At 37.3% G+C, this 21,592-nt stretch overlaps 1 protein-coding gene across 5 annotated transcripts in view; it reads left to right on the top strand.

The window, feature by feature from the left end:
* The window catches only part of ZMYND11 (zinc finger MYND-type containing 11), a 102,657-nt gene that overhangs the window by 40,023 nt on the left and 41,042 nt on the right, over positions 1-21,592 (top strand). For 4 of the 5 annotated variants that reach the window (XM_041408422.1, XM_041408421.1, XM_041408418.1 and 1 more), the window contains exons 2-3: positions 4,025-4,159; positions 21,152-21,311. In XM_041408422.1, coding sequence (XP_041264356.1) covers positions 4,044-4,159; positions 21,152-21,311 — 276 coding nt within the window. In that variant the 5' untranslated portion in view covers positions 4,025-4,043. Of the gene's footprint in view, positions 1-2,390; positions 2,441-4,024; positions 4,160-21,151; positions 21,312-21,592 lie in introns of those variants that run through there. The other variant, XM_041408420.1, reaches the window with a different exon arrangement.

Raw genomic sequence — 21,592 nt, 5'->3', positions numbered from 1 at the left:
GAACATAAATAGTTTGCTTTGGGCCCTGTGTGAGTGAGGGTGTGATGGAAGTGTGTGAGCTGGTGCATCAGCCACACAAAACTTTCTCTGTTAGGAGGATATTTCTTACATTCTGCAGTCTCATGGATGCCTACAAAACCTAAGACAGATCCTGCTGACATAAATTCCTGGATTTTCAGTCATCTCTGTTTTTCAACCTTTCTCTCAGAAGCTGTATCCTACCATAAACTTGCTAACAAAACATGACAGAAGTGGCATGGAGCAAACAATTGTATATGGACAGGGTGTACCATAGCTAAATGAGCATAGTGCCCAGCAAATCAGACAAAGGAATTGAATGTTTACTTCAGCTTTCAGTTTTTCTTTCCAGGATTTTTAAATGAATGCTATAACAAAAGAGGAGAATGAGTAACATTTTCAAGCATTTATCTGTAAATGTACAATCCATTATTGTGGTTTTAAAGAGTCTCTGGACTTCAAACTTCTTTAAAAGACTGCATGAGTGAATCAGCCTCTTTTGATACTTAACCTCTCTGAGCCATAGATTTTTACGCATACTCACACGCACTGCATGTTTATGCTTGTTCTCTCCTCTGCGTGTGTGTGTGAACCCACACATGAGCAAATAATCAGGAGTGATAAATACAGATTTAAGACTCTAACATGTCTCCTGTTAAAATGTAAACTACTATTTGCATGAATAAGGTGTTCCTGTGGAGATGCTGGGAGGATTTTCTGTTGCTTGGAAGTAGCACTCAAAGGCATTGTATGAACTATTAACAGTTGGATACAAGTTTCCTTTAAAATATTGTATTAATATAAAAAACTGCTTGTATTTTTGCAGGAGTGCAGGGAGTAGACTGTTGTGGTTAGTTTTACTGTAGAGGTAGAGTGACTGCAATGAACAGCAAGAAATATGCCATAATCTTTTAAACTTTTTCTGTAATGTAAAAAGACTCTATATTTTTTCTACACCATGGAATTAAAAGATTAAAATAACACTAAAGTAGTCTGGGTTTTTGGAAAAAAAAAACCCTATTTTTGTATTTTTGGCAGTATGGTGTGTAAGAGCTGCTATTTCAGTAGTAGAGTGTCACTCTTGAGTTTAACGAAAGTGCCCTTAAATAGTAAACCAAAGTTATGAATGTGAAAGGTATATTCTTTGAAGGCAGAACGCCTGCTAAAATTATTGTATCTTGAATTTTAAAAAAGGAAATGCAACAGATGTGATTGCTGTGTCCCATGTGTGTCCCTATGCTGTTATTTCCAGACAAACAGACGGGAAGAGCCATGGCCGTGCCCGTGTGTGCAGCAGTGGGAGCAGGGGCCAGCCAGCAGGGAGCCATCAGGGGGTACCCACATGGGTTGTGTTTTGGGGGGTAATTTGTGTTTTGGGGCCACGTGATGTGACATCCCTGCAGCATTCAGGGATGGGAGGTGCATGCCTGTCCTGAGGGCTGAGTTAGCCATAGCCCAGGGCATGGCCTGGGAGAGCTTCAGGCCAACACAGCACAATAAGGATGGGGCGAGGGGCTGGTGGGAGATTTGTTCTGAAAGCCATTCCAAAAGGAGCAGTGATGCCATAGGGCCTTTGCCACTCTGCAGCCACAGGGCTTCAGGAGCTCGTGGTTACAGTGCTCCTTCACTCTCTCTCTTCCTGCCTCCAGAATGGAGCATGGGCTGCTTCTCCCTCCAGAGAAGTGGGAATTCCTAATTCCCAAAGGCCAGCCTTCCCTCTGGCTGCACAGCGGGGCCATGGCACCAGGCAGAGGTGGCAGGTGGCTTCCCCAGGTCCCTGCCCTGTGTTGTGCCCTGGGGCACAAGCGTCACGGGGGTGTGAGAGAAAACCCCGCTGTCCCCTGCGCGGGTGCGACGCTGGCACAGCAGCCATATGCTGGGCTGCCAGAAATAGGGGCTATTTTTAAAGGAGTTGGGATTGCTAAACAAACTGAGAACTGGTCTGTTGTTTCACGCTGCTATGGGGGTCAAGAAGGACAAACGCTTGCTCCTCGCATGGGGATGTGATGCTGTGCAAGAGACCCCGTATCCAGCTTGCTGGCTGCCTTATCGTCTGACAGCTTTTGTACAGAGGGTTTGTGGAGAGCTGGCATGAGAAGAATGATCTTTCAGTCATGCCTGTGTTAGGAAAGAAGTTTTGTGCTAGAACAATCTGTAAAGATTGTCGCATTTTGTGTTAAGATCTAACTTCTTTTGTGCTTTACTCGATTTGTCTTAAAAATTAAATTCTATAAATAGTTATGTGTTTCTCTAGCAAATTAGCAGGGTTTTTTTTTTTTTAACTTGCAATGGCCTAATGTTCTGTGAAATGAATGCAGAGGAGCTTACAGGGATGAAGTGTCTTTTCCTGCTGTTCCCAATGGAGACTTTCTTTCTCTGAATCATTGTCAGGCAATGCTATCTACTGCTGTCACTCTTAACTGTATGTCTGTCACATTCCCTCTTATCCTTCCTTCAAAACTGTATTCTTGGCCTTTTTTTTCTGGGAGATCCCTCTAGTTGCCCTTCCTTTAAACCCCAGAGGGAGGAGATTTCTAAAGCTGAAATGTGGGATCGATGTGTGACCACACCACATCTTCTCATGTGCTGCTCTGCTCTGCCCTTCCCTGATATCTCCTGCAGCCAGGAATGCCTCACGGACCTGGCCGTGTACATACCTCTTCACATCATCTTTTTTATTTTCCTTATTTTTTTTCTTTATATGTGCTACATAGCATAAAGTATAATGCTTTTAAATATTTTCTTATCCTTAATAATGGAATGTTGCCATTCATTTCATTGCACCTGTAAAGTTAGTGAGTGCCGCCGAGCTTATATCAGATCTAAAACTTGAGAGCCCTCTTTGATAAGTACCTGTAGGTCCCATAGACTTGAAAATTACATTGCTGCAACTGATGGAATACTCAAATCTGTTTCATTTTTCTGAATTTGAGAGCAGGGACACTTTTAATACTTAAATTCCCATCTTTAACATTGCACAGATGGTGAAATGTTTTTGCATTTTTTATATTATTTTGGGTTACTGAAGTTAATATTCTGCTAGCTACAAATATCTGTGTGCATACCACAGGGTTCATTCCGAGGACAGAGCTCTAAAATAAATTATAGACCTTGGTAGCACTCATAAATCAGTCATTTTTTCATTGAGAAAGTGGTGGCAATGGAAGAAAGTTATTTAGTGATCAAAATGCATCGTTAAGCTTTTAAAAAGGGATTCTGTGCCTGTAGTGGAGCTGTAGGCGATTTATGGCTTATCTGTACTCATTGCCTCCAGCTTTTGGAAAATTTGTAAACAAAGCCAGATGCTCATTATGTTCCTGTTCAGGGTTGGTTAGATGGGCAAATGCCATCAGAAGCACTTTGGCCCTGTTGGGTTTTAGCATGTTACAGAAAATGGAACTGCTCCAAAATATTTTTTTAAAGACCTATCATCCATGAAAATATACTTCTGGTTTCTCATCATAGAATGGACTTCTTTAAAGTAGCTGTAAATGATAAGAACATGAAGGTAATACTCCAGGGACTGTGCTTGATGTTAAACTGTGGGTCCAGCTTTTTCTCTGTGTCAGAATTTGTGCTTATGCTGTATATGTAGTCAAGTACCACTCATCCTTTTTAAGAGCTTCAGGCAATGCAGGAGGCTGTGGCAGCTTCAGACTGGGGTAGTTTTGCATTTGTACCAAATATAGGGAGCTGAGATATGAACTAAATTTGCCATTGATTTAATATATTTTACTTCTTGCCTTTTGTCTTCCGTTTTGATTATGTGATGTGAAAGGGATTATTTTTTTTTAACTTTGTACTGCTCATTAAGCAGTAATGTAAACTATTTTTTTTAACTTTGTACCGCTCATTAAGCACTTGAAAACATGTTGTTATATACAAATTGAATGCCTATGCAACAATACATAATTACAACATTGTAATCATATTTCATGTAATTTATTTTATAATTCTTGGTTAACTTTTGGTGAATTTTATTTATTTATTTATTTCTTGGCTGCAGCTGACCAGGTGAACAGGTCATGGCACGCCTAACGAAGAGACGACAGGCAGACACAAAGGCTATCCAGCACCTTTGGGCAGCTATAGAAATAATCCGGAACCAGAAGCAAATTGCTAACATTGACCGTATCACAAAGTAAGTGACCTGCTCCCAAAAGAGTCTTGGTGAGGGGGATGGTTGATGCTATTAAAAACCCTTGGGGACAGAGATAGTAAACATAGTGAGAGACTGTGAAACAGTTACATGCAGTTCTATGTTACTGATTAATCAATTATATATAAAAAATCAAATTTACCAAACTGAGCACCTGAATATCCAAAAGTGAGGTTTAATTCATTGAATTGAGATCTTACCCTGTATTTGTTTGGCATAAGCATCTTTAGGAAATATGTAACATTTTTAGTACTTAATTGAATTTAGCATTTTGGAGTTGATAGCTTGTTCAAAATATAAGAAACAGATATAACAGTTGAGGAGAAAAGGGCACTAAAATCTGTAAATAGTCTACTTCTTTAGGAAAATGTGAGAGGCTGGTGTAGGACTTTTCCAGAAGGCAAAGAGAAATCTGAACTGTTAGGTTGCTCAAATAAATAAGAAGCCATATTTGCTGAGATGTGCATAAAATGCTATTAAAGAAGATATGAGATGATTATCACCTTTGATTAATACTGTCAAAATATTCATCAAGGTGCATTAGGTGCTGGATACCAAAGAAATATATATTCTTTGTTCTGTGGAGCTTGCACTGTGTAGAAAGGTGTACAATATTACTTGTAGCAGCCGCTGTAATAAAAGCAGAGGGTTTTGTCCCTCTCTCTACTTTGTCTGCACTTCCAGCCTGACATGTACGTCACATTTGTCAAAGTAATCAATATGAATAATTTAAAAGAACTAAAGTAACCAGTTGGCAACTCTTCAGTTGCCAGAACCAACGTGAACAGATAATGAAGGCAGAGACCACTAACAAGGAGAGTTATAAACAGTGCAGGTGACTAACAAAGTGAAAATCATTAAAACATGGCCCATGACAAGGGTCCACTGACAGAGTTTTGGAAGTTCTGGGGTGGAAGTGACAAGCAAAACTGGCTTCATAAGTGGAAGAAGTGTGGCAGTTCAGGTTCTCCAAACATAATGAGCAGTGAAACACAGAAAGAAGGATGACGTCCCATGTGAATTAATGTGTACCTGGCTTCTACAAGAAGAAAAATGGACCATTAAACTGAAAAGCACCTTTCCAGAGATAGGGAATTCCAAGAGGGTTTGGAAGAAGATTGTATTTTAGGGAATTTCACTTTGGAGGTCATAGTGGAGTTCTAGAATGCATTAAAGCATATATATTTTTTCATGATGTCTCCAAGGAGACGAGTGGGTAAACTAATGCTGTATACTTTCCATTTTAACATTTCAAATTACTTGCTCTAGGCTACATATTAGCTGAGTTTGTTAGCTGTTTGTGCTCTTTTTAGATGTAATAAAGGGAGACAGGCATGTCTAGCTGGGAATTCATCCCACTCTTATGAGAGATGCCTAGTTTAAGATAGTGGGAAAAACATTTAGCTGGGTAAAGTTAGGTCAGACAAATCATTACAAACAAGGTTGAGAAAACAAATAATCAGCTGTTAGAAAAAGAAGTACTGCTCTTGGAAACTGATGGGTAGTTTGATTTTTTTAAAAAGTCTAGGTCCAGATTGTATGACTCATTTCAAATCAGAAGAAAAACAAGTGACTAAACAGAAATGCAAGAAGTCTTAGTACTTTGAGAAAGATGAACAAGGTGTTTGCAGTGAAGAGTAATCTAAAAAGTGCTTGGGCATTGTAAATTCTCCCCATGCACATCAGTGACAAGAGTGATGAACACTGATCTAGTTTCTATTATGTGACATTCCTAAGGAGACAACTTTTGACAAGGAAATGATAAAGACCTTTGAATTGCAGTATGGTACCAGTGGCTGATGAAGAAACACAGATGACATAGTAAATGAGTATGCATAATACATAATATTCAAAATAAAGTTCCAAAATTACCATGGCATCAGAATATCTCTTCTGATGAAAGCTGAGTAACTAATATATTCTTCCAGGCTGAAAATCATTTGGCCAGGTCAGCTGCAATTCCTTAAAAGATCAATCCGTGTCTGGGCATATAGGCAAGCATACAAATACTAAGAATTTTTAAAACCAGTGGTCAAAATTGAAAATTATGAGCGTGTGTACATAGTTGGAGCTATAAGGAAGGTTTAACTATTTGTACTAGTAACATTTTGTAAAGTGTTAATACCTCTTGGGATTGACAGAAAGTAATAATGACAGTGACATTATGGAAGCATGTAATATTCCTGAGTAAGAATACACAAAAACAGCATGAGAATTTTTTTTAATAAATTCATGTTTAAGGTAAGTAACAGTCTTTCTATGTGTCATATATTGGATGACAAATAGGTACTTTCAGATAACGTCACATGTTAAAAAGATGATTCATGATTTGGTTTTTGAATGGATTTTCTTTTCTCCTGGTTTAAGCATTCATTTGCTGCTAGAGACAAGCTGTCCTGTGTATTTTGTGACCTGTTAGTTTAAACACCTTTATAGAAAATTGCTATGAAGAGCTGTTGCTTTCTTCATTGAATGGTTTGTTAATTTAAGCAAAATGATTTGTTGGCTTTTCTCCTAATGTGCATTCAGCATGGTTGTCTCCCTCTTCTTTATATAGTCTTGTTTATTTAATTTAATTCTTACTTTTCTTAGTCTTCTGAGTAGAAGACAATGTACATCTCAAGGGACATTTACTTTTAATGACCTGGGAGAAAATGTTCATAATATAAAAAGAGGATTCATTGTTTGTAGATTATGAACTGTTTCAACTCAATATGCAAACCAGACAAATTTATATAATGCATGCAAGTATGCAAATTGTTACCTGTACACTTTAAGTATAATTGATAGAAGATTACTTGGGTAAAAGAAGACTTCCAGAAGGTACTGTCAATGGAGAGCAGACAAGAAAAATCTACAGAACTAGGCACGCATTTTCTGTAGAGAACATAAGAGTAGGAGGATAGTGTAGGAGGAGCCTAGAGCACTAGAAGGTACTTCTGATATTATCAGGAAAAACCTATAAGGAAAGAGGCCCTTTAATTAAAAGTAGACGAGATCAAGTATGCTTTGCTTTTTAAATTGATGAGGGGGAAAGGCAAGAACAGAAAAATGTGTGATTAGAAGTGATTGAAAACTGTCTTACATCAAGGGAAGAGTCACTTGGAAGATTTGAATATGCAAGTTAGAGCCTTTAAGAAATTAATTAGTAAGCTTTTTGAACTTCAGGCAATTTTTTTAGAAGAGCCATTGCTTGCAGAGAAGTAATAAGAAACATAAGAAAGGTGTCTGTTTTGTAAAGAATTAAAAACGCAGTTGTGAAAATGGCAATAATATGACAGAGTTAATTGGAGTATTATATAAATACTTGAGGCATTGGTAGGGAAGAGACCACACTGCAGAGACTCAATGTCTCAGAAAAAAAAAAATCAATAAATTATCATATGAAAGGCATTCTGCAGTTTTACTGACTTCCTGTGAGGGTACATTATAGTTGGAAATGCACTTTCCATGGGTTGGAGAGAAGCATTTTTCAGTAACTGGAAAACTGAATGAAGGACTGAAAACCAACACTAACAAGAAGCAAGAGTGATGTGACTTTAAAGAAATTAGTACTTTGAATGTAAACTACCTTTGGAACAGGACTTTAAAATATATATTTAAATTCCTACCTTTGTACATAAGTTTCAATATATTCAGTGCATTTTTATGTAATGATAGAGCTCGTTTGAAGGCAGTGGTAGCGTTTCTGTAAAGATACAGAAAATAAATATTCTCACCTGGTTTATATTGTCGCTGAGTATCTCAAGTCAATGAATTGCAATAGTTTACAATTTGACTACGAGAACTAGCTAATACTTCTAAATCACCACATTTCTTAATAACAGAATTGCATTTCTAAGAAGTATTTATCAAGAAATATGACTTTTTTTTTTTTTGTCTAGATTTCATATTGGGTGAATTTGACCCTAGTGTATCAATTATTTAAATGAGCATTATTGGTATTAGTTATGCTGTAGGCACTAGTGAAGAAATGGCTTTCCATATCCTGTGAATTCTCTGTCAAGAGTGCAGCCTGCAGCCTGACAAATTGTTCATCCCTAAATTGTGTTAAAAATCATAACTATGCTTTGACTTCCTGTTTTTTTCCTCATTATCTTCCATCTGTTCTGGTTTTGGGGTAACCTTGAGAATTGAGTCTATGGAATAAAATTCCTTAAAATACACTGGGAAAAAGGCATGCATATTTAGATGAGTAGGATAAATTATTGACATTCAGTTGCATAGCAGATTGGTAAGTATTTCTGTACAGACATGTTTTTAAAGTTCTCTTTTTGGCTATTCCAATCTTCCAGTTCCTTTTATAGTGTTTTCTCCATAATTCCCTTACAGGTAATTGGACTCCTAAGATTTAATTAAGTATTAATTAAATATATACCACTTTTCTCACAAAATATTTGGTTTCCTCAGTAGCAATATATGAACATTTCATAATCTTTATGATTAGTTCATAGTTCATTAGCTATTAAGTTAATGTTATTAACATTCCCAGTTGGCAACTCTGGTATTCTAGAACTATTATTGGCAGCTTTCACGATTTTTTTATTGTAAACAGATAATTATTCTGGTTTCTAAACTATTCCATGAAGACTAATGGAATGAACCAAAGAATATGTAGAGAACCAAATGTAAAGAACCAAAACATAATTTTCTTCTGCACATCCTTCCTTTTTTTCTCTCTCCCTTTGTTGACAGAATTTTTTTTCTCTCTCCCTTTGTTGCATTTCATGATTAATTAAGTTGATTAGCTTCTCTTTCTGACTCTTACATAGGCTGTGTCTATTCCATCTCCATGTACTGTGACAGGGAATGCCCTGGCACTCTCTGGAGCATTTATGCTGGGGCTGCACCTCGTTGCCTTTGGCTCACAGAGTGTTTCTTTGGCCCTGGCATATTCTTTGTTTGTTTTATACGTGTGTGTGGTTCCTCAGTTCAAAGTGCCAAAAATAACACAGCCCACAGCAATGCTGTTCTTGAAACCTGAAGATGGAGACACGATAGTTCCATGTGCAGGCATCTGAGGACACACAGCATGCTGCAGCAGGGCTGCTGCCCTTGGCAGAAGGAGCCAGTGTTGGATGGTTCGTTTTGGGTTCTCTGTCATGAGCAAACCAACCCCTGGGCCATGCTTTGCTTTTTCCTTGGAGGAAGAGCTTGTCTTTCTCCAGAATGGAGCCTGAGAATGTTAGTTTGGGAATGAAAACAGGAGTGGCTGTAGGACACAGGGTAGAGGTAGCACAACTTTGGGGGGAATGAAGCTGATGGATAGACCACTACCTAGAATATGCTATAATTGGACACTTAATATTATTTTCAAATAAAGTGATACTGAAACCATCCATTTCATCAATCAGAAAGCTGTTTTACCCCACTGGTGATACAAGAAAATACTGTTTTTTCATTAATAGATGAAAAGACTTTCATCTTCTTCTTTAATTGGCTTTCAGACAGGGTGGTCCAGTACGAGGTCCTTAAATGATCATAGCTGTTTTTCCTGTATTTGTTCTGTGGACTCATTCTTGCTATATTGTAATTTAATATAGGTGCAGCCAAGTCAGAGCATCAAACAGGAATGAGCAGATCCCAGGCCAGTGTCGAGTAGGCTCTGTTAGCTCTGTGCAGACTGACATTAATCAGCATTGATGGGATAGCATGCCAGAAAGGAATTACTCACTATGAAAGATTACTGTAAAATAATGAGATTTTCTGGTCCCACAGTTGAGATGGAGTTGGTAACAGTTGTAGATTGAGTATGTGACCCTCTCAGTTTGACATTTGGACCTAGGAGGGGGATTTCCTCTCCAAATATCAGTCTTTGGAATTTTTCTAGTCAATGTCTGAGAAGACTTGAAGTTCATATATCTGGTTTTGTTGCCTTAGTTCTTTTGCTGTTCTTTTTCTAGGCTGTCTACTTTAACATAAAACAATTTATAGAAGCAGTGATTAAAGTAAAGTTGAGAATGACCAATTTATTCTCAGGTACAGAATAAACACAACAGAGTATAAATAAGAAAATGAGCAATTTGAATGGGAATTAGGGAATAATCACACAAGTATATAAATAAGAATATGTGATGAAATGGCAAGAAAAAAATTGGAAGAACAAGATTCTTACAGAATTGCTTATTTGAAGCTTAGATACTTACTAGAAAAATATCTATTACTATGCATAGTACTCTTGATGAAAATTTAAGTCTTTCTAGTATTCCTAGTACTCTGCATGTTGCAACTGAACAGTCATGCAGAAACAAAAATACTAGGCCATAGGAAAGATTAGAAGAGCAGATGACTCTGGATTTATAATGAGATAATCCTGTTGTTAAACTTTGTAAGAAAATAAGTATTTCACCACCTGATATTTCTTTGGTTGAAATACAAGCTTAGAAGTGAGGGTTTTGCTTTGTTGGTTTCTTAACCATTGTCAAGCCATTCCCCTAAAATATCTGTCTTTTTGTTGCTGGAAAGCAGGCTTATCTGAAAACAACTGATTGAAGTAGAACATCCTCCTGTTATGCAGGAAAATGCAGTGATCACCCCAGTTCACTTTTTACCAGAGCTACTGGCTCCTTTTCCATATCTGTACATCATTTTCTGTATGTTTGAAATGTGACTATTTGGAGCAAACAGTGTTATAGAAGCCCTGGCCAGTACAGTGAAGATTTTTTATTGTGCTATGCATTGTAATAGCAATTCCTAGTTATGCAAGGGTAAGCAGAAGTGTGGAGTCCAAGGTCCAACAATAAAAGCATGACACTTCCTCAGCAGTCCACACAGTTGCTTCAGAGGCAGCCTGTCTATGCAGTGTTCACCTGTGAGAAAACTGACTTCAGGTTGTATTGGATTGGCAGAATTACAGATAATATGCATTACAGAATTCATCACTGGGTGGTGACAGGGTGGAAAACTCTTAGTTTTCAATACCTCCTCATGTGTTGTCTGTTTTCTGTTTCTCATTATAAACTTCAGCTACTTCTTTAAGCTCCAAACCAATGTGGAGTTTTTCTGTTTTCAGAAAACTATTTTATGTTAAATCAAGATAATGAACTGAGTTTGGAGTTTTAAGGCCTGTAAATCCTTAGTCAGAGATAATACTGCAGAAACAAAAGTTTTCTCTGCTTTTTCAGCAATTTCTTGACTGATTTAGTTAAAAATCATTACATTAATAAAACAAAACCAGTCTAAAAATGATAATTTGATTCCCTAATAACAGAATTTTTAGTACAAGTATTACTTTGGTCATATATAAAAATTGTATTATGGGTGCATAACTAGCAGTTTCAAGCATAGCAATACATTGCAGAGAAATATGCTGGACACCAAAAAGCTTGACTTGTTTGACACATTAATTTCTTATACTGATGGCTTTGCAGTGAGGTTAAATTATGATTTCAGGTTAAATTTGTTTTATATTTTCAAAAGCTCAGTTATATTCTACAAAGGAACAAAAAAACCACTGAGAGCTGCATATGTGCAGAAGAGTACAAGGGGTTCTCACCTGCTATTGCATCATAACAAGTTTTGCTTATAAATTTGTACTGAGACTGAGAAATGAGATAATATTCACTAAGCTAATAATGATTTTTAATACCCAGGTTAAAAAAAAAAAGTTGAAAGAAAAGTGAGAAACTAAGCTAAACACTTTTTGTAAAAATCTTAAGAATGAATGAAAGATGTGATTTAATTGCACCAGGGATGTTCACAATGGCTTATGTTAATTGAATTTCACCTGTGTTCTCTGTAGATAGATACATTCACCATACAACGTTTACCTGTCTGTTTATAGGGTGTTTAATCTTAATTTTGTTTAAGATTTTGGAATTATTTTTTGGTTTGGATATTATTTAGTTTTAATATTGCTTGTGTTAATGGTTTAAGTGCTGCCTTTAGACATAATTGACTAAAGAGAGTGGAAACAGGAATTACAGGGAAAAATGTAAACTTTTCTTGTAAAAAGCCTGTGAAGAACCTATCTGCATTTGCTCGGAGTAGTGGTGGAATTAAAATTGCTATATTAGTAGATTTGGTTGAAGTGTTATCTTAAGTTTATAATGTATATTAGTAATTATTCTTTTTCCCATTGAGCTCCTTTATTGATTCCATTTATTTCTTCAATTTGTTAAAAATTCTATTTAATCATGGTAATTAAACTGGTTAAAGGAATACATAAAAAGAAGTGCACATGTATTAAACAGTGTTATTTGTAATTTCATAGGGATGATTTTTCCTTCAACTTGGTACTTGACACATTGTCCCCCGTTGCTTCCTGAATTGCTGGGACTGCTTTCCAGTGCTGGCTGTCAAAGACTAATTCAGTGCCTGGTGTGGAAAACTCTTCACCAGGGACTGACAGATTGCTCCAGCCTCGCTGCCTTTTTTTCCTGCAGAATACAGAGGAGGGAAAGGATGCTGTAGCTGGCTGTGCAAACATTATACCTGTAAGGTTTAGCATAAGTGGGTATTTTGTTGAGGACTAGAGCTTGAGGTGGAGTTTTTTCTGTATTTGCTTTGATCAGAAATATTACTGTAGTAACATCTTGTTCCTACAGTTCACTCTGCAAAAAACAAATAGGTGCTCAGATGTCCTGACAAATTTTTCTTGATCAACTTTCCTTATCTGGTAATTCTTCTCTTAGGAATGCTCTTACATGGTATTGCTAGAGTGGCATATTTTTTTTTCTGTCTCAGAGGTCAATGTTCTTCATTAATTCAGTAGGTGAGGTCATCTCTGGGCTGAACATGAATATGGTAAATAAAATGATTCACACTAACAGCACAAACACATTGTTATTAACCACAGTCATACTCCTTGTTTAATGTTTGTTAATAAATGCATGCTCATTTAAACTCTCCTTATTGAGTGTTACTGTAAAAGTTGTAAAATGCAATGTTTAATACAATACATGCAAAGTATGAGCTCCAGTAGGAATATTGGGAAGGAAAGGGATGGAACTGATTTGAAAACCACTGTCCCCATATTCATGTACTCCATACTTCTGTTAATATTCATCTTGAAATTGTATATGTTTACACAGAAAAATACAGAAAAGGCTAACTTTATTTCTAATTATTAAAAGCAAACCAATATTTATGTCACAACAATTATGTTTTTTGCTCAAATCATAACATCTTTGTTATATTTGATAGTGGAACTTCTAGCTTATATTTGGGTTCTTTGCTGTAAATAGATGTGACTTTCTATTAGAAGTAATAGATAAAAATGAGTGAGACATGGCCATTTAACAGCTTGTTATCTGACCTGAAGTGCTCATCAAGGCTTTCTCTGTAATCAGTGGAGAGAGAATGATCTCCAAAGCACTACTCATACCATCTATTTTAGGCTGTGGTTTCATATTCCCATTCATATAAACAATATCATCACCAAGAGCAGCAGCCCTGCCCTGATAGCTTTTCCAGCCGTTGTGCTGTTCCCTAGATGGCAATAAGGTGAACATTTGTGTGAAAGAGTGATGATTCTGAAACTCAGCTAGACTGAAAGTAATCTAAAAAAAAAAAAAAATGCACACAGAAAAAACCAGCCCCAAAAACAGAAAGGGAAAGGTTTTGACCCAGAAAAGAATGGACATTAAATTAGATGGAAAGCTCTAAAAAATGGAATCATTAAAACATTCAAATCTTCATTTTTTTTTAACATGTTTTGAATAGAGATGGTGGATATGAGCTGATTAAATATTTCATTTGCAAGGTATTAGCTAGGATGTTACACTCTGAGTCATGTAATACTTTGTCTCTAGCACATCCAAAGAAAGGAGCAGGGTGGAGCAGTGGCCCTGCAGCTACATGAGCATTTGTGCATGCAGTGTCCCTGAATGATTAGTGCTTGTTTGCCAGTCGTGCTCAGTGCATTACCAGCAGTGTCACATATGAGCTTTTAGGTTGGAAAAATGGGAGTAGAGCCCTTTCTTAGATAAGTTCCTCCATAGAAAAATGGTGGCGAGATTTTCTGGATATGGGTTGAATGACTTGGTACCTAAATTACTTGCTTTTCGTGGTCATGCTGGTGGGTTACACAATCTAAAGTGTATAGAGAAATTGTAGCAGTAGGAGTTTAAATTACTGAATAAGAGAATTAACATTACTGTGCTTTTTACTGAAATGACCCAGGTGATTACCATTATAGGTGCATGCATGGTGCCTGGGATATCTAAAACATGCACAAACAAGATCACTCCTGAGCTTCTTTTAGCAGCGGCAGCACAAACGTCAGGCAGATCTGAATTTAGTTGCACTGCTGGATTTCACTGTTGTACTATCAAGTTTATGCATTCTTTTTGTTTTACAAAAAGATTGCACAAAATTAGTTTTTGCATTTATTCAAATTCTGACTTTCTAGACTACAAAGGAGAGATGAAACAAATTTTAAAACATTTCCTGCTTGGATCGTGTATGTGTGTTCCAAATGAATGTTGCAGATACTGATGTCAGAGGGAAAAGTAAATGCATGATTTCTTGGAATTTTGGACTGCATGAAATGTAGATCATGTAAGAAGTATTTTATTGAAGAGGCAGCAGTGCTGTCAGTGCCTGCGTGGTCTGTGCATGTGCTGTTGGTATGTGGAATGCAGTGGAAATCAAATGCAGCCTGTTTGTATACCTGCATCTCATTGTGGAGTACAAATACACAGCAAGAACACTGTGCCTTGCTTGTGTTTATCTGAGTGAATATAATCCGTAATTGAAACTTCAGAAAGTGTAAATACATCTAAAAGGATCCTAGAAAACAAAAGCGAGCTGCTGTGTCCCCACTGTGGCCAGTTCCTCTTCTCTGTGTGTCTGTGCTGCCTTCAGCTCTCAGACCAGCTCTCAGTTTTTGTCAAACAGGGACTATCTGTGTCAAATACCCAGAATGTTTAGCCTGTGTTTATGGGAGTTGATTGGTAGCAGGGTGGTACATGGTGGAAACAGGCAACCTGAGCTTCAGAGCTGAGACCTTGAGATACAGCTGTGAGCACACATCTTCACCTGGCTTTCCACAAGGAGAGCTGATGGATTCCTGAGATCTGAGCCTGTGTATTTCAAGTTCTTAGGTCATGGAGCTGTATTTCTTTTTTAAAAAAAAATTAATCATAGCCATCTCTTCAACTTTTTTTTCAGTATGACCAACTGGCCTATTCTTTGCAAATTGCTTTTAAAAAACTCTTAAAAGAAATGTGTAGGTCTTCTATAAAATAGCTGTCATGCCCTGAAACTGAAGCAAAAGGCATCATTTCTCACTAGAGGTAGGAAGACAATATAAAACTCAGAACAGATTTTTGGCTGCTTTCCTTCTATTTTATGTATTATTCCTTAAGCTCTGTCCCTGAATCTAGGACATTTTTTTGTACCTGTAGGTAACATTTAAAATTAATGGCAGACTTTCAGTTGAGTTTAATGGGATCTGCTGTATTTCTCAGATCTCAATTTTATCAGATCTCAGTTTTTCAGACCTCAAATTTATCAGTTCTCAACTCATCCCTGGGTGAGTTGCTCAGCAGAGTCTGCTGACAGCAGCAAGCTGCTACTTCCCTTTGCACTGAGCAGGGTGGAGGCATCCAGCATAGAGAAAGATAATTGATCAGACCAAGATTACAGAGTTTGCCATGAAAATTAACATCTACCTACACTTGCTGCACTTTTGTATTTTTGCAGCTATTTGCGATATGTATTTTATTTCAGTCTTGTACAGATATCCTTGCTGTAACATTTTTTCAGTTATTTTCTTCTGATTGAGTTCAGGTGGCTGAAAATGCAATTACTTATGAGTTCAGAAAAACTGAATTTTTTTTTAATACCTATGTCATCTTCCTACCTTAAACAACCTCCCTTCCTCCCTTCTTTCTTATTTGGGCCACAGTACAGCAGTGCCTATGTAAACCATTTTCTGCCTCTCACTAGACCACAGATTCCCTCAAGAGGACTCTTTGGGAGCAAAGTTAGATATTTTTCCATGCTGTATTTTGAAGCCATATAGATTTGACTCTTTGAGACAGGGTTTACCTTCATGCTGTGTCTTGCAGAGCAGCAGGCAGGAGTTGTGAGCTGTGTGACAGCTGTAGGTGAAAAGTTCACCATCTGATCCCCTGCAAGTGCTGGCTACTTCTGTGTCTATTTTGCTCCCATGGTGATCACAGCTCTAGAGTTTGCTTCCTCCACACCCCTAAGATGAAACCAGACTTCCTTCTTTAGTTTTAAGGTGTGTTATGAAGCACAGATTCCAGTTTTTATAGACATTATGAACACTGGATAATTTGAGAAAAGTATTTTGAAGTTTTAGGAGTGAATTGGTGATATGCTGACAGATTTTGGTGCTTCTGGAATGTCTTACATATTGGGCAGGCAGGTGATTTAGAGGTGGATCAGGTATTCCTATAGTCCAGTTTGTGGGGCAAAGGGAGGTGGATCCATTTGCCAACTGGTAGGGCAAGAGATAGAGGAGATTTTGTTGCTGTGAAGAGAAGAGCCTGTACCAGGTTCCCCTGCACATCTTTCCTGCCCAGCATTCAGCGTGGCTCAGGTGGGGTGTGCAGCACATGGCTCTGTGGCCCCTCTGAGAACCTCCCCTCCACATGTGCTGACCTCTTGGGCTCTCTCTGTGGTGCCTGAAAGGTGGTCAAGACTTTAGGATGGGTAACACTAATAATATAATAATATAAACTGAAGAATATGACAATATTTTATCGTTATTTACACCTGACTACAGTCCTGAGGAGGTTTGAAATGTCTGTCTTACGTTTCTCTGATTGGTATTTTGTGACTAAATACAGATGAGCATCACATCCATATACAATCTACAAATTTATTCTTTTCCTCAGTGAGTCTCCTGTAAAGGTTTCCTTTTGCCAACAGTCAGGTGCACACATCTATTTAGGTGTGATGCACATGTGCATCTACCTGATTCTGTTGGTAGTATTTTGTTTCTGAAGGTCACCACATTTAAATATACATTTGATGGTATGGCAATGAGGTTTGCTTAAGGGTGGTAATGAGCAAACTCCATGCTAAAGATCCTTATCCTTTGCTTTCCAAGTGCTATTACAATAATTGAAAACATGCATTATTAGGCCCTTAGAAGTTGATTACAAGAACTGTAATTTTGCTAGATTTCCTAGATTCTTCTGTGTTGATGTCAAGGGGATCTGCACTGTCCATTCATAAATGGAGAAAATACTGATCTATAAACACTCTAATTTTCAGTAGCAGTTCAGTTGCTTCTGTATTCTGCAGACAAGCAGCCTCATTTGGTGAGATTTTGAATGTAGCATGCAGATTATCAGGCCTAACCTCCACTTTTCATCAGAAAGACCCTCATTTTATATAGTAGGGATTAGCACAGTTAAATTGTATTTTGAAATGGTTTCTTCAGCCCCCTATCTGATTAGGGCTGGTTTTCTGATTTAGAGGATTTTACTTTATCTCTCTGCCTTATTCTCACTCATTTGAGTGTATTTGCTTTACTTCTCGTGGCTGGGTTATATTGCACTCCCAAATCTGTTGATATGAAGGACTGGGCAAAAGCATAGCAAGCCATTCCTTCAACTCCCAGTTTCCAAGGTAAGGCCAATCAGCTTTTGTTGAAACAGCAGTCAGGGATTGCTTTATCTCCCGTACTTGTTTTTTAACTTGTTGGTGCCAGATGCTTCAGTGCATGCAGAGCCAGGACTTGCACTCCATGGATTAGTGGTGTCACTTCTGCACAAAGGCAAAATTTCAATATTGTTTTTCCCTGATCTAGTAATGAGGCTGACATAGTAATTGGGACTCCAGACATCATGCTTTCTGTCTCTGAGCTGGATTTTAACTCATTCTGTGTTTTCAGCATTTTTCATGTCATGACAATTTTTCATATTTCATTATTAAAGAACTTTAACTATCTTTTCTGATTTGAGTCCTGTGCCTTAGTCATGTCTTTGCTTACCTGCTGTCCTGGTTGAAAAGAAACAAGATAAGTTTTCATCCAAATCCTACAGTGCTGTTTTCTAGTATTTGTGAATATCTAGTCATGTACATACACTTCACAGGTTTTAATAAAGTAAAAATCTGGGGGAGGGTGCATTTTTCTAACAGCAGTTCTACTCTTTGAGGTAAAACTATTCTCTTTACATGTGTGTTCTTTGCTGTGAAAGTTGATAGTATTTTATTTTAAAAATAGAAAACATAGCCCTTGTGACTCCCCAGTGGCACAGTCTGAACACTGACTAAAGTACTCTTCAAAAAGCCACTGGGAATTTACTACTCCTGATTTACAGCTGAAGAAAATGGGGAGATAGTTTAGCTGGTTTAGTACTTTCACTCTGGTGGAGAACAGAGATTGGATTTGAGAAATGGGTGATTCTGAGCCTTGTGCCTCTTTTCACTAGTGCACAACCTGCCACAGTGGACATAGGCAGATTAAACCTCTTAGCTGATTAGAGTTGGTTTAAGGCTTTTTGGTTTGTATTATATATCTGTTCTGTTCAGAGATAAGAGTGAGAAATCATGAAACCTGTAGCTTACATTTAAGAAACCTGTAGCTTACATTTAAGAATTTGGTAGGGCTGTGTTTCTGCAACTAGGGGTGGTGCAGTGCAAAATACATAGATTTTTCAGCAGGATACCCTGAAGGTTATGGCACTGGGTTAATACCCGATTTCTGTTCTCAGACCTATAGCAGCCCACCATATGAGTGTAGGAAAATCACTTCTGTGCTCAGGGTCTGATTTGTTCTGTTAATAGAATGATAGTTAGCCCATTCTCTGTATTTTGAGACCTGTTAAGGAGTTTAATTAATTACAGACACGTGAATGCTATGGCTCTGTCCGGGAGGTTGTTAGCACTGAGTAAAAATGGAGATTTGGTGAAAAAAGAGCAACATTAGCAAATGTTGAGAAAGACAATTTCCACTTCAAAAAGCTAGTTGTGTTCGCATAAATATGTCCAAATGTGCACACACACATGAAATACATGTAACATGGTTATATAAGCAAATGAGTTGTTTTCATGTGGCTTTAAAGCTTCAACACTTCATGCTTCTATAGACCGGTGGTGTTCACTTGCACTCTCTTTGAAAGTGAAGTAAATTGACTTGAGTCTCTGCCTGGTTTAGACCTTGGAGTCTGGATAACTTTGAAAACTTATTTGTGGTGTTTAATCTCACTTGAACTCATGTTGAGTTTTGTTTTCTGTAGAAGTAGAGGGGGATCAGGTTGGGCAGATGAGTATCCAGCCAAGGTGATACAGATCTGAAGTGCCTTATCTTCTGATTTTGGCCCTTGATCCTATGTGCAAACCACCAGAGGATTCATATATATTAGCTTGGAACACAGACTTGTACAGTATATTGTTATTTCTGTATCAATTGCTTATCCTGTATACAGTGCACACACCAATTAGGTTTGGACCGTGTTGTGGTAGACATTATAAAATATGGTAAATAGCATCATCTGCTTCTAAGAGTTTTTATCCTAAAGAAAATAAACCCCAAGATCCTGCAAACATGCTGCATTTATGTAAATGCCTCTGATACCACACAGAAATCCATGAATGCCCTGTGCTGTTCTGATTATTGTATAATTTACTATACAAATATATACTTCCCCTCAGTCAGAAATCTAGTATACTATTTTATATACAGTTTAGAGCAAAACAAAAATATCAGATTAGCATAAACCAGTTCCAGCAAAAGCTTAAGAGAGAAAGCAGGAAAGGAAAAGACCTTTATTCAAACAAAACAATAAGAATTTTAAAAGGCAAATGTCTTCAAAAGGAGGGGTTGATTGAAGACTTGACCATTGGGGTGGTCCTCACTCCTTATTGTAAGTATGTAACTTCTAAGTCATTAAAAATTCCTGTCAGCCATGTTATTAAAAAAAAAAAAATCTGAACTGATTTAACTCTCTTTTTTTAAAAAATTAAATATTACTGCTTTAAAATAAGTCTTTCTTGAGTTTGCTCATGATCATAATTACATTTTTTGTGAAGGCATTTGTGATGACAGTCATAAAGGAATCGTGGTTGCTGGAATTCATTATGAAGCAGGATACTACAGCTGACAGCTTTGTCTTAAAGCAGGCAAATTACAGATTTCTCTTTTAGGAAGCAGGTAAAGACAGAGTACCTGGAGAAACAAAAATGGAGAGAAATTCTGAGGTCTGTAACTTTAAGAGATCCATAACTAGGGAAATATTGTCCACAAAATAATTGGTTCCAAGTCAATTCATGTGTCTGCTGATTGCATGCAATTGCAGCTCTCCATGTGCAGCAACTTCTAGATATGTTCTCAGAATTTTGTTAAAAAAACCTGGATTGTAATGACCTTAAGGCAGAGAGGTCATCTTTATTTGAGAGAAGATAATTTTATGTTGTTTACTCCAAGTTAATATTTGGTGTTGGCCTAGAAGCAAATTATTCTGGATAAAGGTCAACATTACACAGCTAAATCTCATGTATATACACAGTTAAAGCTACATGTGTTTTTTTTCTCACCCAGGCAGTTTGTCACAGTGTGATCATTGTGGTTGACTCAAGAAAAGGAGAAAAACCACTTAGCACAGTAACTTGAGCTGTTGAGTTTTCATATGTGGTATATAAATTTCGCATTTTTCATAAATGTGTTGTACACACAAGCATCACATAGATTCATTGGTACATTCCATATTATGTATGCTGTACAGGAGGTGTTAGAGAAATGCAAGTTTAAAGTAATTTAAAGGGCACAAATGGATGTGGCAGAGACAAGCCTAAGCACCATATGTGTTAATTTTGGGATTTTTTTGGTAGGAGTTTACTGTGCTACTACTTGTCTAAATTTGTACATGAAAGCTGCAAGAGGATAAAAGCTGATGTGAAGGAAAGGGTGAAGTTATATAAATTTTGACTGTTTATAAACAATCTAAAACTTAGAATGTGTATTGTTTTAACTCATTTGAAAATGTGTCTATTTTGCTGACACATTTTATAATTTGAAACTAACACTAAAAGACTTTTGTGCTTTGTGTGCAGGTATATGTCTAGAGTCCATGGTATGCATCCAAAAGAAACCACACGTCAGCTGAGTTTAGCAGTCAAGGATGGTCTCATTGTGGAAACCCTGACCGTGGGGTGTAAAGGGTCAAAAGCTGGTATTGAGCAAGAAGGATATTGGTTGCCAGGAGATGAGATTGTGAGTATAAAGTCTTTGAGAAAATAAATCACGATTTCTGATCTCTTAGCATGAAACTTGTTCTAATTTATATTTCAAACTATTTATAGATTCTGTGTTGGTGCTTGTGAACAGGGAAGTAATGCACTCTTAAATTTTTTTAACCTTTTCTGTTCCATAGAAGCTCTTTCCTCTTGAACTCTGTGTTTTCTTCTATGAAAAACTGGCAAAGTCCTTTGCTGGGTTATGCCTCACTTTTATGTTGTGTTCTCTTCTACAGTTGTACAGGAAGACAGTAAATA

Source organism: Onychostruthus taczanowskii, unplaced genomic scaffold (assembly GCF_017590055.1).
Source record: "Onychostruthus taczanowskii isolate IOZ18803 unplaced genomic scaffold, ASM1759005v1 scaffold3, whole genome shotgun sequence".
In the NCBI taxonomy this organism is placed as follows: domain Eukaryota; kingdom Metazoa; phylum Chordata; class Aves; order Passeriformes; family Passeridae; genus Onychostruthus; species Onychostruthus taczanowskii.
The sequence above is the reverse complement of the archived record's forward strand: the minus strand, read 5'-3'. Positions and strand labels throughout refer to the sequence as shown.